This window comes from Ruditapes philippinarum, unplaced genomic scaffold, assembly GCF_026571515.1.
Source record: "Ruditapes philippinarum isolate M1 unplaced genomic scaffold, ASM2657151v2 ctg13_1_1_1_1, whole genome shotgun sequence".
NCBI lineage: Eukaryota > Metazoa > Mollusca > Bivalvia > Venerida > Veneridae > Ruditapes > Ruditapes philippinarum.
The window spans coordinates 115,780-136,096 of NW_026856696.1; the positions used below are offsets into that span (position 1 = coordinate 115,780).

The 20,317-nt window shown below is 33.0% G+C and overlaps 1 protein-coding gene across 2 annotated transcripts; it reads left to right on the forward strand.

Moving 5' to 3' along the window:
- Positions 1–2,444: 2,444 nt before the first annotated feature.
- Positions 2,445–11,673, forward strand: LOC132747411 (neuroendocrine protein 7B2-like). Of its 2 annotated transcripts, XM_060736783.1 has the most exons (6): positions 2,445–2,691; positions 5,803–6,063; positions 6,756–6,854; positions 7,247–7,470; positions 7,771–7,851; positions 10,555–11,673. In XM_060736783.1, exons 1-6 carry the CDS (start codon positions 2,460–2,462, stop codon positions 10,681–10,683), a joined length of 1,026 nt encoding a protein of 341 aa, XP_060592766.1. In that variant the 5' UTR covers positions 2,445–2,459; the 3' UTR covers positions 10,684–11,673. The 2 variants fall into 2 exon arrangements, with proteins under 2 accessions (XP_060592766.1, XP_060592767.1); XM_060736784.1 differs by lacking the exon at positions 7,771–7,851.
- The last annotated feature ends 8,644 nt before the right edge of the window (positions 11,674–20,317 follow it).

Consider the following 20,317-nt stretch of genomic DNA (forward strand, 5'->3'; position numbering starts at 1 on the left):
ATCCAACTAGAAGCTCGCCGAGCTCTTTGCCTGCTTATAATAATGCTTAAAAGCTAAAATACAGATTACAAGCCTTATCTATACGTTCAAGGTACAAATGGAAATTAAAATCTCAACTTTCTCAATAATGAAAAAAAACAACTAACGGCTATTTTCTTTTCCGAATCGAGCACTGTTTGTCTTGGAAATCATGCCGAAAATGACGTCCTGGTAACGTGGTTTTGCTACGCTGTTTAAGTTATGATAGTTTTACTCATTGTTCCCCATCTATATATTATAACCATTCTTCTGAAGTCTACTCAGAAATTTTTAGACGATGACTAAAGAAGTGTTTTAATGAACAGAACAGAAAAAACAGTTACACGATGAGATCCGCACGAGGTCTAAGAGACCCGACGTTCGCAGCTGGACGGCTTTTTCCTCCATAACTTTAGGTATTATCAGCAGATGTACCGGATACACCCCTACTAAACGGTGGCACTTTTACATTTTGGTGATCTGGATGAATGAGAGACTTCGACACTTCCATTGTAGAGCCATTGACCAAAACAGAACTGAAAAAAGGTAACCACAATATCAAAAGATATCCGTTTTAAAAGAATATGCTTGTTTGTTTTCTTGTTTGCTCTTTCTTTTCAAAAATCGAAGAATGCTATGCCACGTTGTATATTTTTTCATTATTTCGAATATAATTTCGGAAATACGAAATACACAAATATGACGCTGCTGGAGCTTTTATCAAATGTAAACCTGTTTGTTTTCTTTTACATGCAGACATATTTGTTTTTGTGATTTTTTTATTTTAATTTGAACCACTTTATCGAGTCTGGAACAAGATCATAACCACCCTTTTGGCTGAACTCACATAATAGTTCAAAAGATTTGGTTAAAAATAGAATACTTCCATTTATTAAAATGTGATTGAGCCATTGGCAAGGTAATGCCGATGGCGCCATAACCTTGTCTATGGCTAGATCAAATTTGAATAAATGTTAGTATTTTGTTTTTGACAAAGCTCTTTGATCTATTTTTTGTTGAACCAAAAGGGAGGTTGGAAATATGTTACATGCACGATTAAGTTAATAAACAATAACTTTGTGGAAGATGTGTCTTTCTTGTGAACGATAACACATAATTTGATATTTGGGATAGCCGACGGTCTGATTCCATGTTCATAGAACATATACATATACGCAACGGAAGTGCGTTGACTGGTGTGCTATTTTCAATTAAAAACACTAGTTCCCTATTCGATGAATAGAGACTATTGGCTAATACGGGTACCACAATTATTGACTATTTCGCCGTGGTACCCGCATCGACAATATGATTTAAATGGTGACTCGGGAGCCAGTTTTTTTTTAAATTGTAAACCAGTCAATGCACTTCCGTTGCGTTAAAACATGGCGGCTGCGAAACCTTGTAGTATTTTATATACAAACTTTAATATTTTTTAAAGAAATTTTAGAAGGTTGTTGAACCGAGTGCCTATGATTTATACCATATCACACGGCGTGTAATAAGGGACTACACAATCGTCAATTTTTTTAATTTTATCATCTTTCTACTAACCAAAGAGACAGAAACTTTGTTGTGTGTATGCGAGAAAAGCTAAAACATTTTATTGTAATATTTGTAGTTAAATACTTTACATTTCATATAAAATGGCAAAAGTTAGGTCATTAATTTGAAGGAACCATAAAGAATACACATAATATTGTTATATCTCCTCCCAATTAATGAGGAGGTGCCAGATGAGTGGCGTGCCTTAAAATGTGTCATTCAAGCGCATTTTATGAATGTTTATGAATATAACATCATTTCGGCGCATTTAAGAAAAGAATGAAACATGACATCATTTCGCCGTTGTTAGCTTCACTTACCCTGTAAAATTTGCAAATAGTTATCAATTCATTCGCTATTGTAATAAAATAGTTGACATTATTTATTTCATGAAAAATTAATTTATTGACGTAAACGATTTAAAATACGGTAGATTCTAGAATATGGTACCTAGAATATGCAAGGAAAAATATCTGATATGCATTTGCGATTCAGATCGTTACGGGCATTGTCCCTTGGGTACTCGCCCGTGGGCGGTAACTTGTCAATTATTTACATTAACATTAAATTGAAATTAAATTAACATCCTACATGCAGTGAAACAAGACTTCGGAAAAATGATAAGGTAGTGGTTGGACAACTCGGCTAAGAAATATAGCGGATAATAAGAATTTCAACCAAGTTTATTTAGAAATTGTAACAAACTCCAAGTGGAATGTAATTCAGATTTAAGTTCAACTAAATTATCCCAAGATCACTATTAAAGATTTACAAGTTACACACTAAATACAATATATACAAGTATAGCAAAAAAAATTTTCATTTCTAAGTGCTGTCTCTCTAAGTCAAAATGTAAATGCATGTTTAGTATCATAACTAATTTACGGAAATTCACAATGACAAACAAATCTGTTATCGTTACATTTATTGATTTTAGATGCAACAGTATCTGTCCCCCAAGTGCGCGCGCGTCATGGCGATGTTCAGGAGTGGAATCGATATCGGGTTTTACCATGGTGATTTTATCGCCTTTTCTGCCAGTGACGTACTCTGTCGCAGACATCTTGGATAAATTAGGAACTGGCAGGGAAATAAACAGACATCTCTTTCGCAAAGCAAAAAAAATTGGTAAGTCTTTTTTTTATTGAATTTAATATTAAAATGATAGTATGTATTAAGGTTACAGTCTTCGAAGACAGAAAAATCCGATATATTTTGTGCTATTAAATTCGTATTACTTTGAATAATAGAACTGAAGGAAGCAGGTGGAAATCAGCAGTATGGTCTCAAATAAACAGCTGAGTTTTGTTTGTTTTGTCAAAACTTATATCACACTGAACAATTTTAAGCATTCTTATGCACGTGAATAACGTGCAGTATATGAAAAGAAGAAAATGATATTCCACATATGCAAATTACTTTGACTATTAAGCATGGTAATTTTAGATTAATCTTACTTGAGCAAATATATACGTGGTAAAATGAATTTGTTTCATATTTATTACAAATTACATTAAATGTCGTTTATCATGGTGGTTTCGTTTAATACCATGTCCTAACCCCTTTTCTTTTACTGAAACTATAATGTTGTTAACATTAATTAATGCAAATGAAATGTTGTTGTTCTTGTACTGGAACTATGAATGAAAAATGTAAGGAACAACAACAAAACAATAACAACAGACTATAATTTAACAAGGTAAAAAAATGTATATTCATTTGTGTATTTCACTTTCCTTGACAGTGAACTTGACGTCGTGATTATATTTTCTTTGAGTTTATTAACACTAAAATATCACATAACTTTGTAGGAAGCAGCTTAACTTAAATTCAGTGTCGCATCATTATTAATTTTCTAAATTTCTCTTAATATTTATTATTTATCAGTCTAATATACAGGACTGAATAAACCGTTTAAAAGTAGTGGGTATGTGACTAGAATATGTAATATTAATATCTTAACACTTAAACATAGATGTAAATTAAATATTCACGCATTTATCTACCCGACTCAAGTGATACATTCAACATATTTATTGAAACTAGACTGTTTTTTTTTTTTCAAAATTTTTATTATCAAATTCGCTTCCTGTTTTATCACTTTATTAAAATCACATCCCTTTCCTGAAGATGAAAACAAAACACTCCGCCTGCCACCCTCACCCTGCGCCCCCATAAAACAACAACAACAACAACAACAACAAAACAACAACAACAACAACAACAGAAAAACACGAAAAAAAACTAACAGGAAAAAAGAAAAAGAACAAAAAAATACAACAATAAAATAAACCACCAACAAGCAAACAAAAACAAAAACAAGAACAAAAAGAAAAGACGACAGTATACAAAATAGGGATATACAATTTGTCATAATTTATACAACATAATCACATATGAGCCGCGTCTCGACAAAACCAACATAATGGGTTTGCGACCAGCATGGATCCATACCAGCCTGCGCATCCGCGCAGTCTGATCAGGATCCATGCTGTTCGCTTACAAACCCTATAATTACGGAATGCCGTTAGGGCCATCGCCTATGAATGTGTTGATCTAAAACGCGATAGTCGATAGTACGATGGTGAAAACGCGAAATCACGAAACTACGATGGTGAAAACGCGAAAGCACGATGATGAAAACGCGATAGTACGATGATGAAAACGCGACAGTACGATACTACGATGATGAAAACGCGATAAACTATCGTGTTTTCACCATCGTACTGTCGCGATTTCACCATCGTAGTTTCGTGATTTCGCGTTTTCACCATCGTACTATCGACTATCGCGTTTCAGATCAAACCATTCATACGCGATGGCCCAAACGGCATTCCGGAATGCCGTTAGGGCCATTGCCTATGAAAATGTTTATCTGAAACGCGAAAGTCGATAGTACGATGGTGAAAACACGAAATCACGAAACTACGATGGTGAAAACGCGATAGTACGATGATGAAAATGCGATAGTACGATGATGAAAACACGACAGTACGATGGTGAAAACGCGATAGTACGATGATGAAAGTACGATGATGAAAACGCGATAGTACGATGGTGAAAACGCGATGGTACGATGATGAAAACACGACAGTACGATGATGAAAACACGAAATCACGAAACTACGATGGTGAAAACGCGACAGTACGATGGTGAAAACACGATAGTTTATCGCGTTTTCATCATCGTAGTATCGTACTGTCGCGTTTTCATCATCGTACTTTCGCGTTTTCATCATCGTGCTTTCGCGTTTTCACCATCGTAGTTTCGTGATTTCGCGTTTTCACCATCGTACTATCGACTATCGCGTTTCAGATCAACACATTCATAGGCAATGGCCCTAACGGCATTCCGTATATAATAAGTAGAGAAACTGATAGCGAACAGTATGGATCCTGGTCAGACTGCGCGGATGCGCAGGCTAGTCTGGATCCATGCTGGTCGCAAACCCATTATGTTGGTTTTGTCGTGACGCGGCTCATATGTATATTTATTGTCTGACTTGCTTATACATATTAAATTCTTAACAGATTATTATAATAATGTATATTATACAGTAAAGATAGTTTTGCGATACAAATTAAGTCAGGTATAATAGCTTAATGATTTCAAATACATTCAGGGTCGCACGTGAACTTTATCAAAATCTTCAGTTTTGTCGATTTATTTTCTGTAAGGGTGGTGAAAGTTATTCTGTTATAACAAGATTATTTGATTGGCCACATCATATTTAAAAGGAATACTGGATAAAGTACACTTTATCCTGATTTTTCTTTAATCTTTAATACAAAGGAGGAATTAGAACACAGGATAAGATTATGCGTCTTTAAAAAATCTCATATAAAATCATCATGGAAAATCTTCTTACAAGGCCGCCATCGATTTTTTCTGTAATTCAGAAATTTGTCGCTTCTGTAAGAATCGATCACGCAATCTCAATGTTCACACTAAAAGTTTCCCCAACGTAGTCGTGATGCTTTTATGAAACAGAGAAGATAAACACCGCTCACTATTTACAAAATAGCGTGTTGTATTTCTCTTGCTCTGTTTAGATACCAGGGACCGGCCATATATTACACGTATTCCAAGATATTAATACAAGTACTTAAAACATATTTATAGGATGGTTATTGTCGAGATTATTCACCAAATTTTACAATTTACAAGGATTACTTGCAGGAGTGCTGCCACTATATTAACTAACTAAATATAAACTATTTTCACATCTTGAATTTCAGACATAATGAACAGTTTTCACGTCCTCGGATTCGCGACATTGATCTATGCAGTCCAAGCTTCTGGCTATGCAGATCTTCTTGCAGATCTATACATGTACAATCTAGACAACCCTTACAATGACAAAATGGCGACCGACTGGGATGTTGTATATCCGGACACTCTCTCTGACCCAAAGGAACCACGTGACTACGGAGAGACTGCGCTCAGAGATCAAGAATATATGAAACAGCTCCCAATTTCCGGTTATCAATTTATTTCAGGCAAGTTTATTGCACTTTCTATCGTCTTTTTGCGTTTAAACACTTACTTCCTAATTAATTGATCATGATCAGTCATATTTAAAAAGTAGGAAGTATTGAGCCCCTTTTGTTATTTTAGTCGGTAAATATAAATAAACTAGGTAAACAAACAACAGAATTAAATATGATAATTAATTTTTTATGTCCGTTTTTTAGGATATTATATAATGTAATATAACATTATAATTATTTGTATTAAAATTGATGCCGGTTTTCTTGTTTTGTTTATTTCTTTTTTCTTCACAATAATATTTAAAAAAATATGTTAGTCTGATACTGAACATAGAAAATAAAATGTTTTACCGCACATTGACTAACCTATCGCAAACACTGCCGTCCAATACTCATTCGCTCAGTGTTCCAGTGTCCATAGATTTATAATAAATCAGGTATCACGATGTTCCTAAATGTTCTTTGTGGATTACAAACCAACCAAGGAAACAAAACAAAATAACAAACAAACAAAAAATCATCAAAACGTCCATCCTTAAATTTTGACCGGAACCTGACCGCTTATTTAAATAGGCATGTACAAATAACAAATTTTGTTTACTTCCACACGGACTTATATAACTATTTTATATGTGCTGTTACATACACTTAGTTTTATTTATATTATCATTTATAAAATGTGTATATGTATGTTTCTACAGGCGGTACTGGAAGACAGGAAGATCCGTCTGAAGTGAAGACAGACAAAGTACTACCAGCGTATTGTACCCCTCCAAACCCCTGCCCATTTGGCTACACAGGTAACGTACAATGTACTCGTATTTGGGTCAAATGTGACTCAAGTTAGAGCTTCTGTCTGTTCGTTATAACGTGTAATTAAATGAAAGGAATAAATGACAACCGTAGAGCTTGGACTTCCAGTAGTTATAGCTCTTTGTCTTAATATTGTCCTATCTATAATTGCAAATATATGTAATATAGTACATTTTAAATATTGTAAAACCTTATAGTTTCATGAAACTTCAGGTCATCTTTGCTGTGGTAATAGGGGACTTTATAACTCGTGACAGCAAGACTTTAGTTAACATTTTATGCACCATATTCTATCAAGATATCTGAATACTACTGAAATAAACAGAGTTATAAAACTCTTTTGGAAAAAAATGCCAATATTCGAGAATCATTTTTGCAGGAGAAGATAACTGCGTAAAAGACTTTGAAAACACACCTGAAAAGAATCGCAAAATTCTTGAAGAACAAGACTGCCCTTGTGATGCTGAACACATGCTAAGCTGTCCACCTGGCAAGAAAACTATCGACCCGAAATCCGGATTTGTAAGTGACGGTTTGGGAACGGGAGATAACACCGATCTTGACGCTCTTGACTCGCTTGGATCAATGGAAAATATCGACCTGGTATGTTCAGTTCAGTTCAATTCATTTCAAACGCAGTTGGATTTTCTTTATCGTTTTTGCTTAGTAATGCTAATTAAAAACGAAAATATGTAATTTGATCGAACAGCAAAGCAAAAGGCTACTAAATGAAATTAATTGATTTCATATATATTTTATAAATATACTGTTGAAGTTGAAATTTTATTTTGTTTTAAACCGTCATCAAGTCGTAATTGAATGACCTTGAAATTCACAAATTCCATGCATTAAGCTTAAATTTACTCTTGACACTGACCTTTGACCTTGCTGTATATTTCACAGTCTGAAAACCCATACTTCAGTATGGACACAAAGCGACAAAAACTTGTTGCCAAGAAATCTCCCCATTTCATAAAGAAAAGGGTGAGTGTCTCATATTTGTGTGCACTGTTTATATTAATATTATTTTCACCTTTTTTCTGTTCATACAGCACGGAATATTATGATTATTGTATGCTTATGTGCCACCTATCTAGTTTTATTTTTTAGAATTAGTTAATTGCTTTGGTTAACTTTCATTGTTTTACTATAAATAAATTTGTAATTTGATACAATGTAATGGCAATGAACAGTTCTCTGTTTTATTAACATACGACTCTATGTTAATTAAATCGACAATGACAGTTTATCTTTCGACTTCACCGTGAGGCTGAATTATAGATTTGCGTCAATCTTAAAGGGACTCCACTGTTTTTATCACTTAAAGGGACTGGACATATTACTTTGAGACCCGTGTACAATTTCATGTAGGTCTCGACTATAAACTTCCTAAATGAGTATTTTTTGCACAAAATGACCAGAAAAGAATTGAAAAGGATTGGAACGCTTTTCACTCAAACCAGGCTAGAAATCTTTATTATCTGTAGCAAAATTTTCTCTTTTTTGTTGTTGTTATTTTTTTTATTTCAGTGAAGGTCATCATTTTCCTGTTTATTATTCTGATTAACAATTCAAATATATTTTGTCTTGCTATTAATGACGAATGTATCTCACTGTCACATGTTTTCATTTTTTTAATCTAAAATATTACTCTTTAGTTAGACTATAATACAAAGTTTCAGTATTTCATGATGATATAGGCTTTTTATACTTCTTTATTAATAGGAATGATTAATAGTAAATACGAAAAGAAGTATAAGAATAAGTTTTCCGTCTTTTTTCTCATTTCTGTAAAGAAGATTCTATTGTTATTGTTTGACGTGTGTCTTCTTTTCATTTGCCTCTTAGCGTTATCAATGTCACCTATGTATAGACGTGGTCACGTTACAGAATTCTTTATACTTGACGTAAATCCTGTACACAATGACTTTTTGTTTCATTTTGATCACACTTATTGTTAATAGGCAGTCATTGATTTGAAGGAAACGTTTAATTGGCATATATGAAGTTTTTCTTTTTCATGTTAAAAGTATAAAAAAATTTAATACTTTAGATAGATACAGTACGCAAGCGTAAAATTCCAATTTTACAAACTCCCTGATAATTCTTTTATACTATAACCATAAAAGTGTTTTAATAATTACTGAAAGGAAATTCATTCGACTGCTAATAGCAAAGCTTTGGAGAAAGTTTAGGAAACTAGATACTTTTCAAACAAACAGATATGCATACATGAACTCGCTTATTGACAACTGATCACAAAAAAGTTGAAACGAACAAACGCCAGAACTCTTATATTCTTTAACTGTTGAACATTTTTTGTGAATGTTGATTCGAAGTTTTGTGCATCTTTACGCATGTTATACCAATTAAGATTCAGCTGTAATATATTATCCTGATACTATATTTGAATATAGTTTTATCAAAAAAATAGTTATGTATGTAACTTTTTTTCAAAGAAGCCTTGACATTCTGGTCTTACATTCTCAAATTGTTACTAACTTAATAAAGGTAAAACCATTCAGTAGTTCCTTGGCTAAAACCACCACGAATAATTCTTTGGCTGGAACTCAGAAAAGTATCTTTGCTTAATCCCTAAGAAGAGCCTTGGCATAATTCTCGTAAAGGTCTTTGACTACATTCTCAAGTAATGCACATGCTACCCTAACGTAGTTCCTTGGGTAACACCTTATAAAATTCCATACCTTGGCTATAACCATTACTAGAACCTTGGTTAAACTCTCAAAGCAATACCACGATTAAAACATCAAGGTCTTCCTAGGCTTTACCCTTAAGTACGAGTATGTCCATGGTTGAATCCTCAAGGTGTGCCATGTCCACCCTGGCTTTACCCTATAGAAATTCCTTGGCCTAACCCTCGAGCAGTTCTTTTGCCATTACCAGTTCAATTGCTTTTAATTCAAGTGTCCCTTGCTTGTTGCTTCTTTTGTCTTTAGTTTCGTCTTTTAATCATATGTTTGTACATCTGTTTTATGGATTGATGTTGGCTTTCATTTATGTGTACATTTTCTGCATTAAATGGTTTTGAATGTAGTGTTCTATTCTAAGTTTTGTTCCTTAAGGACCTTTACAATTACGTCATTGTTTACATTTATGTTAAACTATTTGGTTAAAAGGAGATAAAAACTTATGTCATTTAATTAAATTCATAGAACGTGTATACATATTAAAACTTTTAAGTGATTTTCACAAATCAAATTAAATAGATAAGTTTTAATAACAAATGAATATAATTTGCAAGAACTTGTTTCGCAATCAAGCTAAATTAAATATGTTTAAACTAAAATATTCATAAAATTTTCTCTGCGGGCGCTATATATAGCTTTATAAACTACTAGTATATATTAAAAACAACATTTAATACTCATGAAATTTTGATATATTCCTCAACTTTCTATGATTTTAAAGTACAATGTAGAACAGAGCTGATTAATTATTCACTAAAAATGAACACCACCATATTTCCGTAATTTACATAGCTCTTTAATTCTTATGTAAGGTACGGAATGTTACGGAGTTTGACGAATTTACACGATCATTTAGTGACCATTAAATTTTAATAGGCCAAAAATATGTTTATGTTAATTCGTCAATAATGGCAATATTGATAAAAATTGGTTTTGCAGTTGTACAAATTAGTCAATATATTTGTTTCATTATTTTCAGGATAGCCCGGAACGCATTGGAGACATTTTCCCTTTCAATTTTGAGGAAACAATTGAAAATCCATATTTGTACGGACAGAAGAAAAGTGTTGCCGCCAAAAAGCAAGCTCCTGATCACATGATCAAATAAAACTCCTGTGAAAAAAGTGAATGTTTTGTTTCCGTATATTTTTGTGATAAATCTTATTTTTAGAAGTAGGGATACAATCAACTTTTTTTTGCTGATATAATGTTATAAAGTGTTTTAAGGTGCGTTGTTTTTTACTTGTTTCTGATTATTACATAGATTTTAAAAAATGTTACGGAGCTCTTACTATATCTTATTATGCATTTAATTTTCTGTCTGTTAAGAAAGGAGAAACAAATCAAGTGATGATTTCTTATATTTTTATGAGCATTTCCTTTGTTCATTCGATTGAGTGGGCTTGTATTCGTTTAACTTCTTACCTGTGCATTTTAGTTCCGATGATTTCAAGGATCAAATTATAATTTTGAGCACTGGACAGTATATAATATAGAGTTATTCAGTACAGTGCTGGTTTCAGAGGTTAAATAAATGTATGATTTTTCTAATTTTCCAAAAGAAGTCAAAATCGATATCTAAATTAAAAAAAATCATCCCAGTTAATAACACAATTAAAATGACAACAACTTATCTACAATCAATGATACAAGATTACTGAGTGACCAATATATCAGACTGAGAGATTTTTCCCATTAATAATTTTATTGATATTGGTCACCCTAATAAAAATTTAATACCCACCATTCAGTTTTGATAGTGTATTGACATTTACATTAAAATTTTAATGACACATGCTTTCTTCTGGATAGAGTAATAACATTTTTACTCGGTTGTAACTTTAAACGCTAATTTGAACTTATTTAACCCGACCATTTGCCGGGTATTTACTATGTTACAATGACATGTTTGCACTAATACCACGCGAATTGCGTCTTCAATTACCTCCCTTGCCAAGAAAAAAAACAACAACAAAAAACAACAACAACAACAAAAACAACAACAACATCTTCGTACTATTTTTTTTCCAGAATAAACGTAAGAAAACATTGTTTTCATACCATTTTCTGCAATAAAGAGCAAACAATCATACAGTCATTATCTTTTTAGATTTTTATTATTGGTTGTGTTATTAATGATGAAAATATATTTATGTGGTCTTGTTAAAACAAAAACAAAAATAAACTGAAAAAGAAAAAAAGAGTTGTTTCACTTGTCTTAAACCTTTGATTGATTATTGTTTTATTTTACACACAGTCGAACAATGCCTTTATTTCTTGGCAAATGGTTTTGTAGCCGATCAGTTCATTTCTTTTGTTTAATCAACTTTTTCACTATATACGGATCATATCATAAATGCTACCATGAATTCCTTCCTTTTATTGTTCTTTACCAAAAGAAATGATCAACAAGGGATTATGTGTGTGTTTTAATTTTTTCTCAGGTAAGATTAAAGGTGTTTTGAGTCACTGTTTGTGCATTTTGCCTCATCAGCATGCTAGGTGTTTGACACACCGGAACCAACAAGAATTTCCGAAAGAAAACTGTATCAAATAACATCATAAGGTATATTGCGTCAAACAAGTTTGAATTTGAACCAAAGTAAATTTGGAAAACTCACCATTTGATTTTAGTTTATAATTGCACAACCGGAAACCCACACATTATTTAATCGAAAGACATTTTGGTAACCCATATCAGGTTGGTCCACCGCCCCTCTTCCCCGTGAAATAAATCAATGAAGAATGGATATATACGACTCACATTTTTTAAATGAAAATAAGGGAAACTGTTTGCGCGAAAGTATTTTTTAAGTATATAATGTAGAGTGGTGGTCTAATACCCAGGGTTTCTGTCTCTCAGCCAAATGCACTAAATGAGCCGTGCCATGACAAAACCAACAAAATGGGTTTGCGATCAGCATGGATCCAGACCAGCCTGCGCATCCGCGCAGTCTGACAGGATCCATGCTGTCCGCTTACAAACCCTATTACAAGGAGAGAAACTGATTGCGAACAGCATGGATCCTGATCAGACTGCGCGGAGGCGCAGGCTGGTCTGGATCCATGCTGGTCTCAAACCCATTATGTTGGTTTTGACATGGCACGGCTCAAATAATGGATCAGAGTCCTCCCAGATCTCTTTGCTGATCCAGGAACAGGCTTTATATTGTTTAATATAATTTAACACCTTGAAAATATCTATCTTAAGTCAAGCCACTATACCATTTGTCATTCATGTAAATCGTTATCTCGCCTTGTAAAAACAATGATGTTTTACTTACATCCGGCAAGTTTTCTAGGTATTGTTTTTATATTAAATGAACCCAACAAACAACAATGTCACGCTACTTGAGGCGTACTCACGCGTTCAGTCATCTCGTGTATAACCGTCGAATTGAGAGTAAATGTACTTGTGAATACTGCTTACAATTTAAACATCTTATTTTACAAATTAAAGCATTCGTTTACATAATTATTTAAAAAAAGTTAATATTGCAAATTGTGGATATTTTTACGGCTTACTTTTTCTACTTGTCTTTATTCTTGTTAATCGGACTCTGGCGTCACGAAGAATGTTTAATTTTCTATTGTTCTGATATTTTACGATGGATACACTTTCATAACAACAATCCTTCAAGGTAAGATGTCATTCCGTAATTAATTTATCTTTACTTAAAGGGACTCCACTTAGGTTTTCTGGCATGACGGGAAACGAAATAATTTTTTGAGATTGTTGTTCCATTTAATGTAGGTCTAGAACAATTAATAATGTGCAGAATTACAGATCATTCGCTCTCTCCGTATTTTTCCAGAATCATTAATCTAAATGTGGAATTGACCGAAAATTAAAAAAAACGTTGCAACGCTTTTCTCACAAATCGGGCTAGAAATAGCACAAACTTACGACTTTCAACTTGTTTTTGAGTACATCTTATATTTCCTCATTATCTTTTGCACATCTTTCTGTTTAAAGTGTTCATGTCGATATTTGTAAGAAATTCTTTTATTTTTTACTTTAGACCTCGCTGAAGTTCCTTTAATATACATACTCGTGTCTATGTATTTATGTATACAATGTACGGTAATGATATGCATGTAAAATACTACTCCACATTTTAATGACTATTGTTAAAGGCGCAAATTTTCTTACGAAATCTCATAAAAATGCCCTTGTTAAAATTCATATCCGTTTGAAATGTACTTACTAGTGTTACTCAGTGACAGTTGATTTCGAAATTGTAATTCGTGGGCAGAGATTAAGAAGGGCTAGAGGAGGATGCGGGTGTTACGTAATTTCCCAATCCCTGTAATAAATTTAGATTCATTTAGAACAATAGTTAATCAATGAAAAGATATTCTATTAAAGTGAAAACTAGATCATTCTTTCTTTTCTTAATATGAGTGTGTGTTAAGGTTTGTTTACCCTCGCAACCGGAATAATTACTGTATGCTTTTATAACATGGATTTTTAACTTTTTTTGGTGTATTTTTGAGAAAGTTAAGGCCGTGGCAAGAACCTTGTGTTGTAGTATTATATTTGAGAAATTGTTTGACGTTTGCTCACACTTCATCAGATAATTAAATGTAACTCTTGAAACACAACATCTGAAAACAGAACAGGTAACCTTCTCTTCTAACTTAATTTTGAATTTTTGAAATTTTTACAAATTAGGCTTCTCAATTTTTAAAGTTTTTATTATTTTTGAATTTTGAAAAAAAAAGTTGCTTCTCACTGCCAAAACACAATACATTTTCAATGAATTATATGCCACTTTTTTTTGGAAGAACATACTGCTCATATATCTAAGTACGAAACACGAGGCTATCTGATTTGTTCGAGGCGACGTAACCCCGGAGTATAAATCTTCATAATGTACTTTCTCAATTGTATCATAGGCAAAAATGAAAAACACGTTCACTGTTGTCACAATATGAGCCCCAGGAAAAAGTAATCAATGCAATTATATTTCTGTCACTACCCCTTTTTCTGTCGTCACAATAAGTAAACCCCAGACGAAATGAGCCGTCAATGGGCATGCTGTGGAGTGCGGACAACCAATACGTGCCTTCTAGTTATAAACGCAGTATACGATTTAACTCTGACACATTTTCAATAGAAAGATCCCCTAACTATGATACAATTTCCCTATTGCATGCACAACCAAACACGTAATAACGATACTCTCAACTAGGTTAAAAGCATTGGGTAACAGACATAATTGTTACTGAGATTCTTTAATTTCCTACTTGGTTAGATATTGTAAAACAATATGTTTCACATTTTCTTTAAAACAAGGGTAATGTATAAGCTTAAACCTTTGTGATTTGCGTGTGAAAAAGACACGGTAATATATTATTTTTACGTTTGATATCTTCCGAAATTAAAAACATAGCAATCTTTTATGTGACAATTCACTTGTGTAATAAACAAAAAAATCATGCTCTTACATTGCGGTTACCATAAATATTACATGGTGGTCTGTACTTGTAAAGATAATTAAAGCGGCTTTTATATAACCATTGTAAATAAACAAGAATTACTGCACATTATTTTTCATAAACACGTCATGTATGTCAAATATCAGCAATTATAATACTGCACGTTTGTAACGTCATTTTTCATTGGATAATCGTGACGTTTATATAGTTTTATATTCACGGCTGCTATCGATTCACGAGGAAATCTTACTTTTTCCTCTAAAAATGATGCTTGCTGTATTATAAATCCGTTATAAAGATTGTTGACAGGTTATATGGCCGTATGCATATGTAAACGGCTGTTTGCAATATAACCATCGCCTAACGGCTCGGGTTATATTTACAAATAGCCGTTTATATAGGGCCATATAACCTTTCAACGATCTTTATTACTAATAATATACAGAGGAATCGAAACATCTTAAACGTTTGTTTCAGTTTTCCCCCATTTACATCCTTACACATGACGTTTCTAAAAACACTAAACACTATCCACTCCTCCTATGCATAAACGTCAAATTTTCAATGATAATTGTTTACTTATTGCTGTCTGCTTCCTCTCAAATGTGTTTCTGTCAGCTGTTCATCTGGAATTGAAGCTAATGTTCAAAGTGAAACAATTCTTTAAGACAACATGTATTTATCAACAAAGCGATTTTCTTCGTTCATTTAATAAATTGCTCATGTTATAAATTATACAAGCTTATTTATTTCAAAGGTTTTTGAAAGATTAAAATCTTAGCATATTTAAAATTATTTATATGACGAGTTCAGTAATTTCTCATTTATACAACCATAAATGTAAAGATATAAAATGTTACTTGTAAACTTTACTCATGAAAAATAAATTCTCCATTGCATGGTTAATAACGAATTTATTCAAGCGTTTGAAAAGTCTGTTCACGAGCTTTATGTTAAATAAATTTAAATGTAAAAAGTTTTTTTTCAAAGTTTTACGATTTATTTATTAATCAGTGGTATATCAATAGTTTGCGCTGAATTACATTATATTACATAATACATAAGATAGACAATATTGACATAATAAATGAGCTTGCAAATTGAGAAATAAACAACATTCCATGATAGTCTCAGGCTTTCAAATGTGAACTTTATGGTAGCTGTTGGTCTAAAAGACCATTATCTTCATGAAGTGACATTATTAGGGCTATGGAATATCCACGGACAGAAGGAATATATATTTTTCCTAGACAATAACCTAAACCTTCTTATATAAATCGTATTTGTATATTAGTTGCTAGTATTTAAAAAGTCTGGATTATCTCCTTCTTAATTGGACAGACTGTCAATAATGACGTGTTTAACGTAAATAATATTATTGTCTCTTGTGAAGTATTTGTTTTACACAACATATTCAAGAACATCGAGATTGTGCTGCCATTGAATACCTCCAAGTACAGTGTTTTCCTACAAGGTATTTTCGCATGTCGGTTTTATCAAAATATACATTGTATTTCAGTTAACAACTCTAGAGCATAGATAGAAAGAGCATCGGAACACCAGGCTATCTGATTTGTACGAGGGGCCGTAGCCCCGAGAATAAATCAGATTGCAGAGTGTTTAATGTTATTTCGGCAAAAATAAAAGCACGTTCCCCGTTGACACAATATGAAACCCCAGAAAAAAGGTAACCAATAAACGAGCATCTGAACGTGATATTTTTATCGCTATCCTACGGAAGCCCATTGAGGCCATTTTGAGTTAGAAGTTAGAACTTAGATGTTAGATCTTAGAACTTAGGTCTTAGCTCTTAGAACTTAGAGGTTCCGTAAAGGCGGGAAAACGCCATATTGACTGCAAGATAGACATGAAGATGTATGTGAGGTAAACTTGTAATTTTATTACTTTAATTTTTTTGTTTTTAAGAATAGCTATTACGTTAAAAGAGTAGGTGATTTTATATGTATAATTTAAAAAGCGTGGTAAAAACAACAAATTTCAAAAAGGAGGCAAAGGAGGCTTCTTAGCCCATTGTAGCTATTATACCCAAACATTGCAACAAAAAACACCTACGACGAGGGACACAAGCGTCAAAAACTGATATATATTGCCTGTCTTAGAGTATAATTCCCCACCTTTTGAACAGAATTTAAAATTTTGTAACTGTCAGTTTTGTTGGTTTCGTTATGTGTACAAAAATAATTTGATTATTTTTCCTATTGCAGAATCTTCTTTATTCCTTTCAGGACAACGAAAATGGTGTTTACATGGGCATGGATGTTTGGCATTGGCTGTTTTAACACCAGTATCTAGTGTTGTGATCATGGATTTAGCTGTCATTCTCAGGGGCACACTTAACAATTTTATAGAACTGATTACAAATTACTTATTCATAGTTTATTTTACAAGGCTAACAATCTTGTCCGACGCAAAACACGTACACCTATAAGGACGAAGTAAGGGACCCCATTATTGAAGGAATCCTGAGGAGTGTCAAGTGTTTAGGTTTCGATCGATGTTGCACAAATTAGAGCCTGACTACCAGTTGCAATGTCTATGGATTCTGTAATGAGGCTAATGCCACAAATCGATCCCGAAGGAACTAATGAACACAAAGCCACAAATCATCTCGGCGAAGATATGTGTCATCTCAATTGTTACGAAAAGTTAAAGCCATATGGATTCTGCATCCAGGGAGCGATCGACGGGTACAGTCGACCCATTTTATGTCTCGAAGTATCAAACAGTAACAAAACTTTTAGAAATAAGTATTTTGTTAACTCTGTATTTTTTATGTTTTATTTCATCTGAACCATGCTTACAAGAAAAACCATCGTACACTTAACAGCTTGGTTTGGAGTCTCTTCAATATAAGAGAAATTTGTTGGAACTAGATTTTATTTTACCTTAACTTTAGCATTTCTTGACATTTTGTCTCATGGTATCCCTGAGATCAAAGGAACATCTTTTTCCTATGAATAGTTGTTGTAGACCTACAGATATCATTGATCTTTACCATAAATATTATTGTAAAAGAGCTGAAGTATTAACTATTTCTTGAGTGTGCACGCACTGCACCGGTGTATGCCATTGACAAGTTCTTGTGATATTGTTGTTGGTGATAAGATTGTGGATATTCTTTTTTGTAATTAATGAGAAAAGTGTCTTGTATCCTGTTTTGCAGTTTACTGTAACTTGAATAAAGTTTAATGTTTGATAACGGAGTTATCTTTCCTTCTTTTAGCTCTTTCAAAACCGATTTTTTAAGTTCTAATAACTAAGTTCTAATGTATAAGTTCTAATAACTAAGTTTTAATCACTAAGTTCTAATCACTAAGTTATAATCACTAAGTTCTAATGTCTAAGTTCTAATGTCTAAGTTCTAATGTCTAAGTTCTAAGAACTAAGTTCTAATGCCTAAGTTCTAATATCTAAGTTCTAAGATATTTGGACCACGTTAAGGCCACTTTGGAGGTCCTTCACTGACACGGCCCTTTGTACTTTGATTTTGTCTGACCGCATTGTTATACCTGTTGGCCCGCACATTTAAACATACGTTGTAACAAGTGCAAGTGCAGATGAATCGCGTGACATCAGTTGATATGGTTCTTCTGATGCTGATGCTTATTTGATAAAAAGGCCGACACAAAGAAATCCACCCCGCCCCCACCCAAAAAAAAATAAAAAATAATAAAAAATAAAACAATCAATAAATGAACTGCATATTAAACAAAAATACTTTTGCAATCTGTAATTTGCCTTGTCCCTGAAATTTAAGGGAACATGCAACTATAGCCACAATAATGGCATGACGTTTTTTATAAAATCGCTATTAGTTCTTTCATAATCATTTGCACGCTTTACATCTAGTATTATAACTAGTTATGCAACAATTGCTTGATAAGCCATCATTCAGTACCTGCAATATGACGACCATATACTTTCTTTGTAATATTATATTGTGCCTATTCAGTAATGCGATTCCTTTGAATATAATGATGGCTCCAATTGTAGTCAAGACAGGTTCACTCCATCGATCATTTGTGCAGAACACCTTAGGAAAATTAATCATCAAATGGCATTTTTCAAATACTATATAATTAAGACAAATCCTTGTATTTTTAATATACTTATATATCATGGTAACCCCAATCAGTAATCAAACCGCTGATGAGTTCATCAAATATTAAAACAGAAGTGCACTTCGTTAAAAATTAAGGCAATGGTTAACATTAATTTAAGTGGTCATTGTGATCTTGACCTTGTAGAAATGGATACACGGAAGCATTGACCGCTGATGCAAAGTAATACATACTCTGTAATTTTAAATGTAGAATAAACACACAATTTGAATAGGACCATTTATTGAAGCTTTGACTTCACCCAGACGTTCCTCATTAACAGTTATCTTGAAACAGTTCAATAGGTTTTTTCAACAACATTCCTGTCATCATTTAGCACAAAGTATATTATTAGACACAACTGAAATCACATAAATCTGATGTTAAAAATTAAATATTTTTTTATCATTAACAATATAATCAATATAATAATCAAAAAATAAATATAATCTAAATTAATAATTATGAATGCCAACACGAAACCCAATTGCATGTTCATTGTAAGTCATTGTAAAAACGTTCCACAATCATCTGTAAAAATTCAAGGTACGTTTAATGGCTATCAAAAACTTTCCGTTATTCGGCGACAACACTAGAACAAGTTTCTCGGTTTTTAATGAGGCCCTTTAATAAAAAGTTTTGGCATATCTTTATGTCTTCTTGATCAACACGATGATCACAGTTATGCCCACCATAGATTCCAGGTACAAAATACATTATATCAGGTCTTCCGTAAAGTATTTCTATATTCTTTGGGATTTCGCTTGTCATGTAGAGTTCTGCTTGGATCAAGTCCATAATAAGACATTCCATATGTACACGATTTGTTATATCGAAACTTTGAAATCAATAAGATCCTTGAAAAATGATATCCGCCAGTGCAACCTTGTTTACGAAGTAATCCTTGCCAGGATTCTAAACGCTGATTTGCTACACTTTTTCCATGCATAAAACTGTTCAACCTTGCTACTCGTTATGTGCCGTTAAAGCTGGAATAAAGGTTGAAGCAATGTTAGCGTTGAATTTTCAATTCATATGCGTATTATGACGCTATCACTGTCGGCGAGTTGTCGCTGTTTGATCATATGATGGGTGGACTGTACAGATCGCTCCGAGGATGCACAATCAACATGGCTTTAACTTGTCGTAACAATTTACATGCCACACAAAGTTAATCAG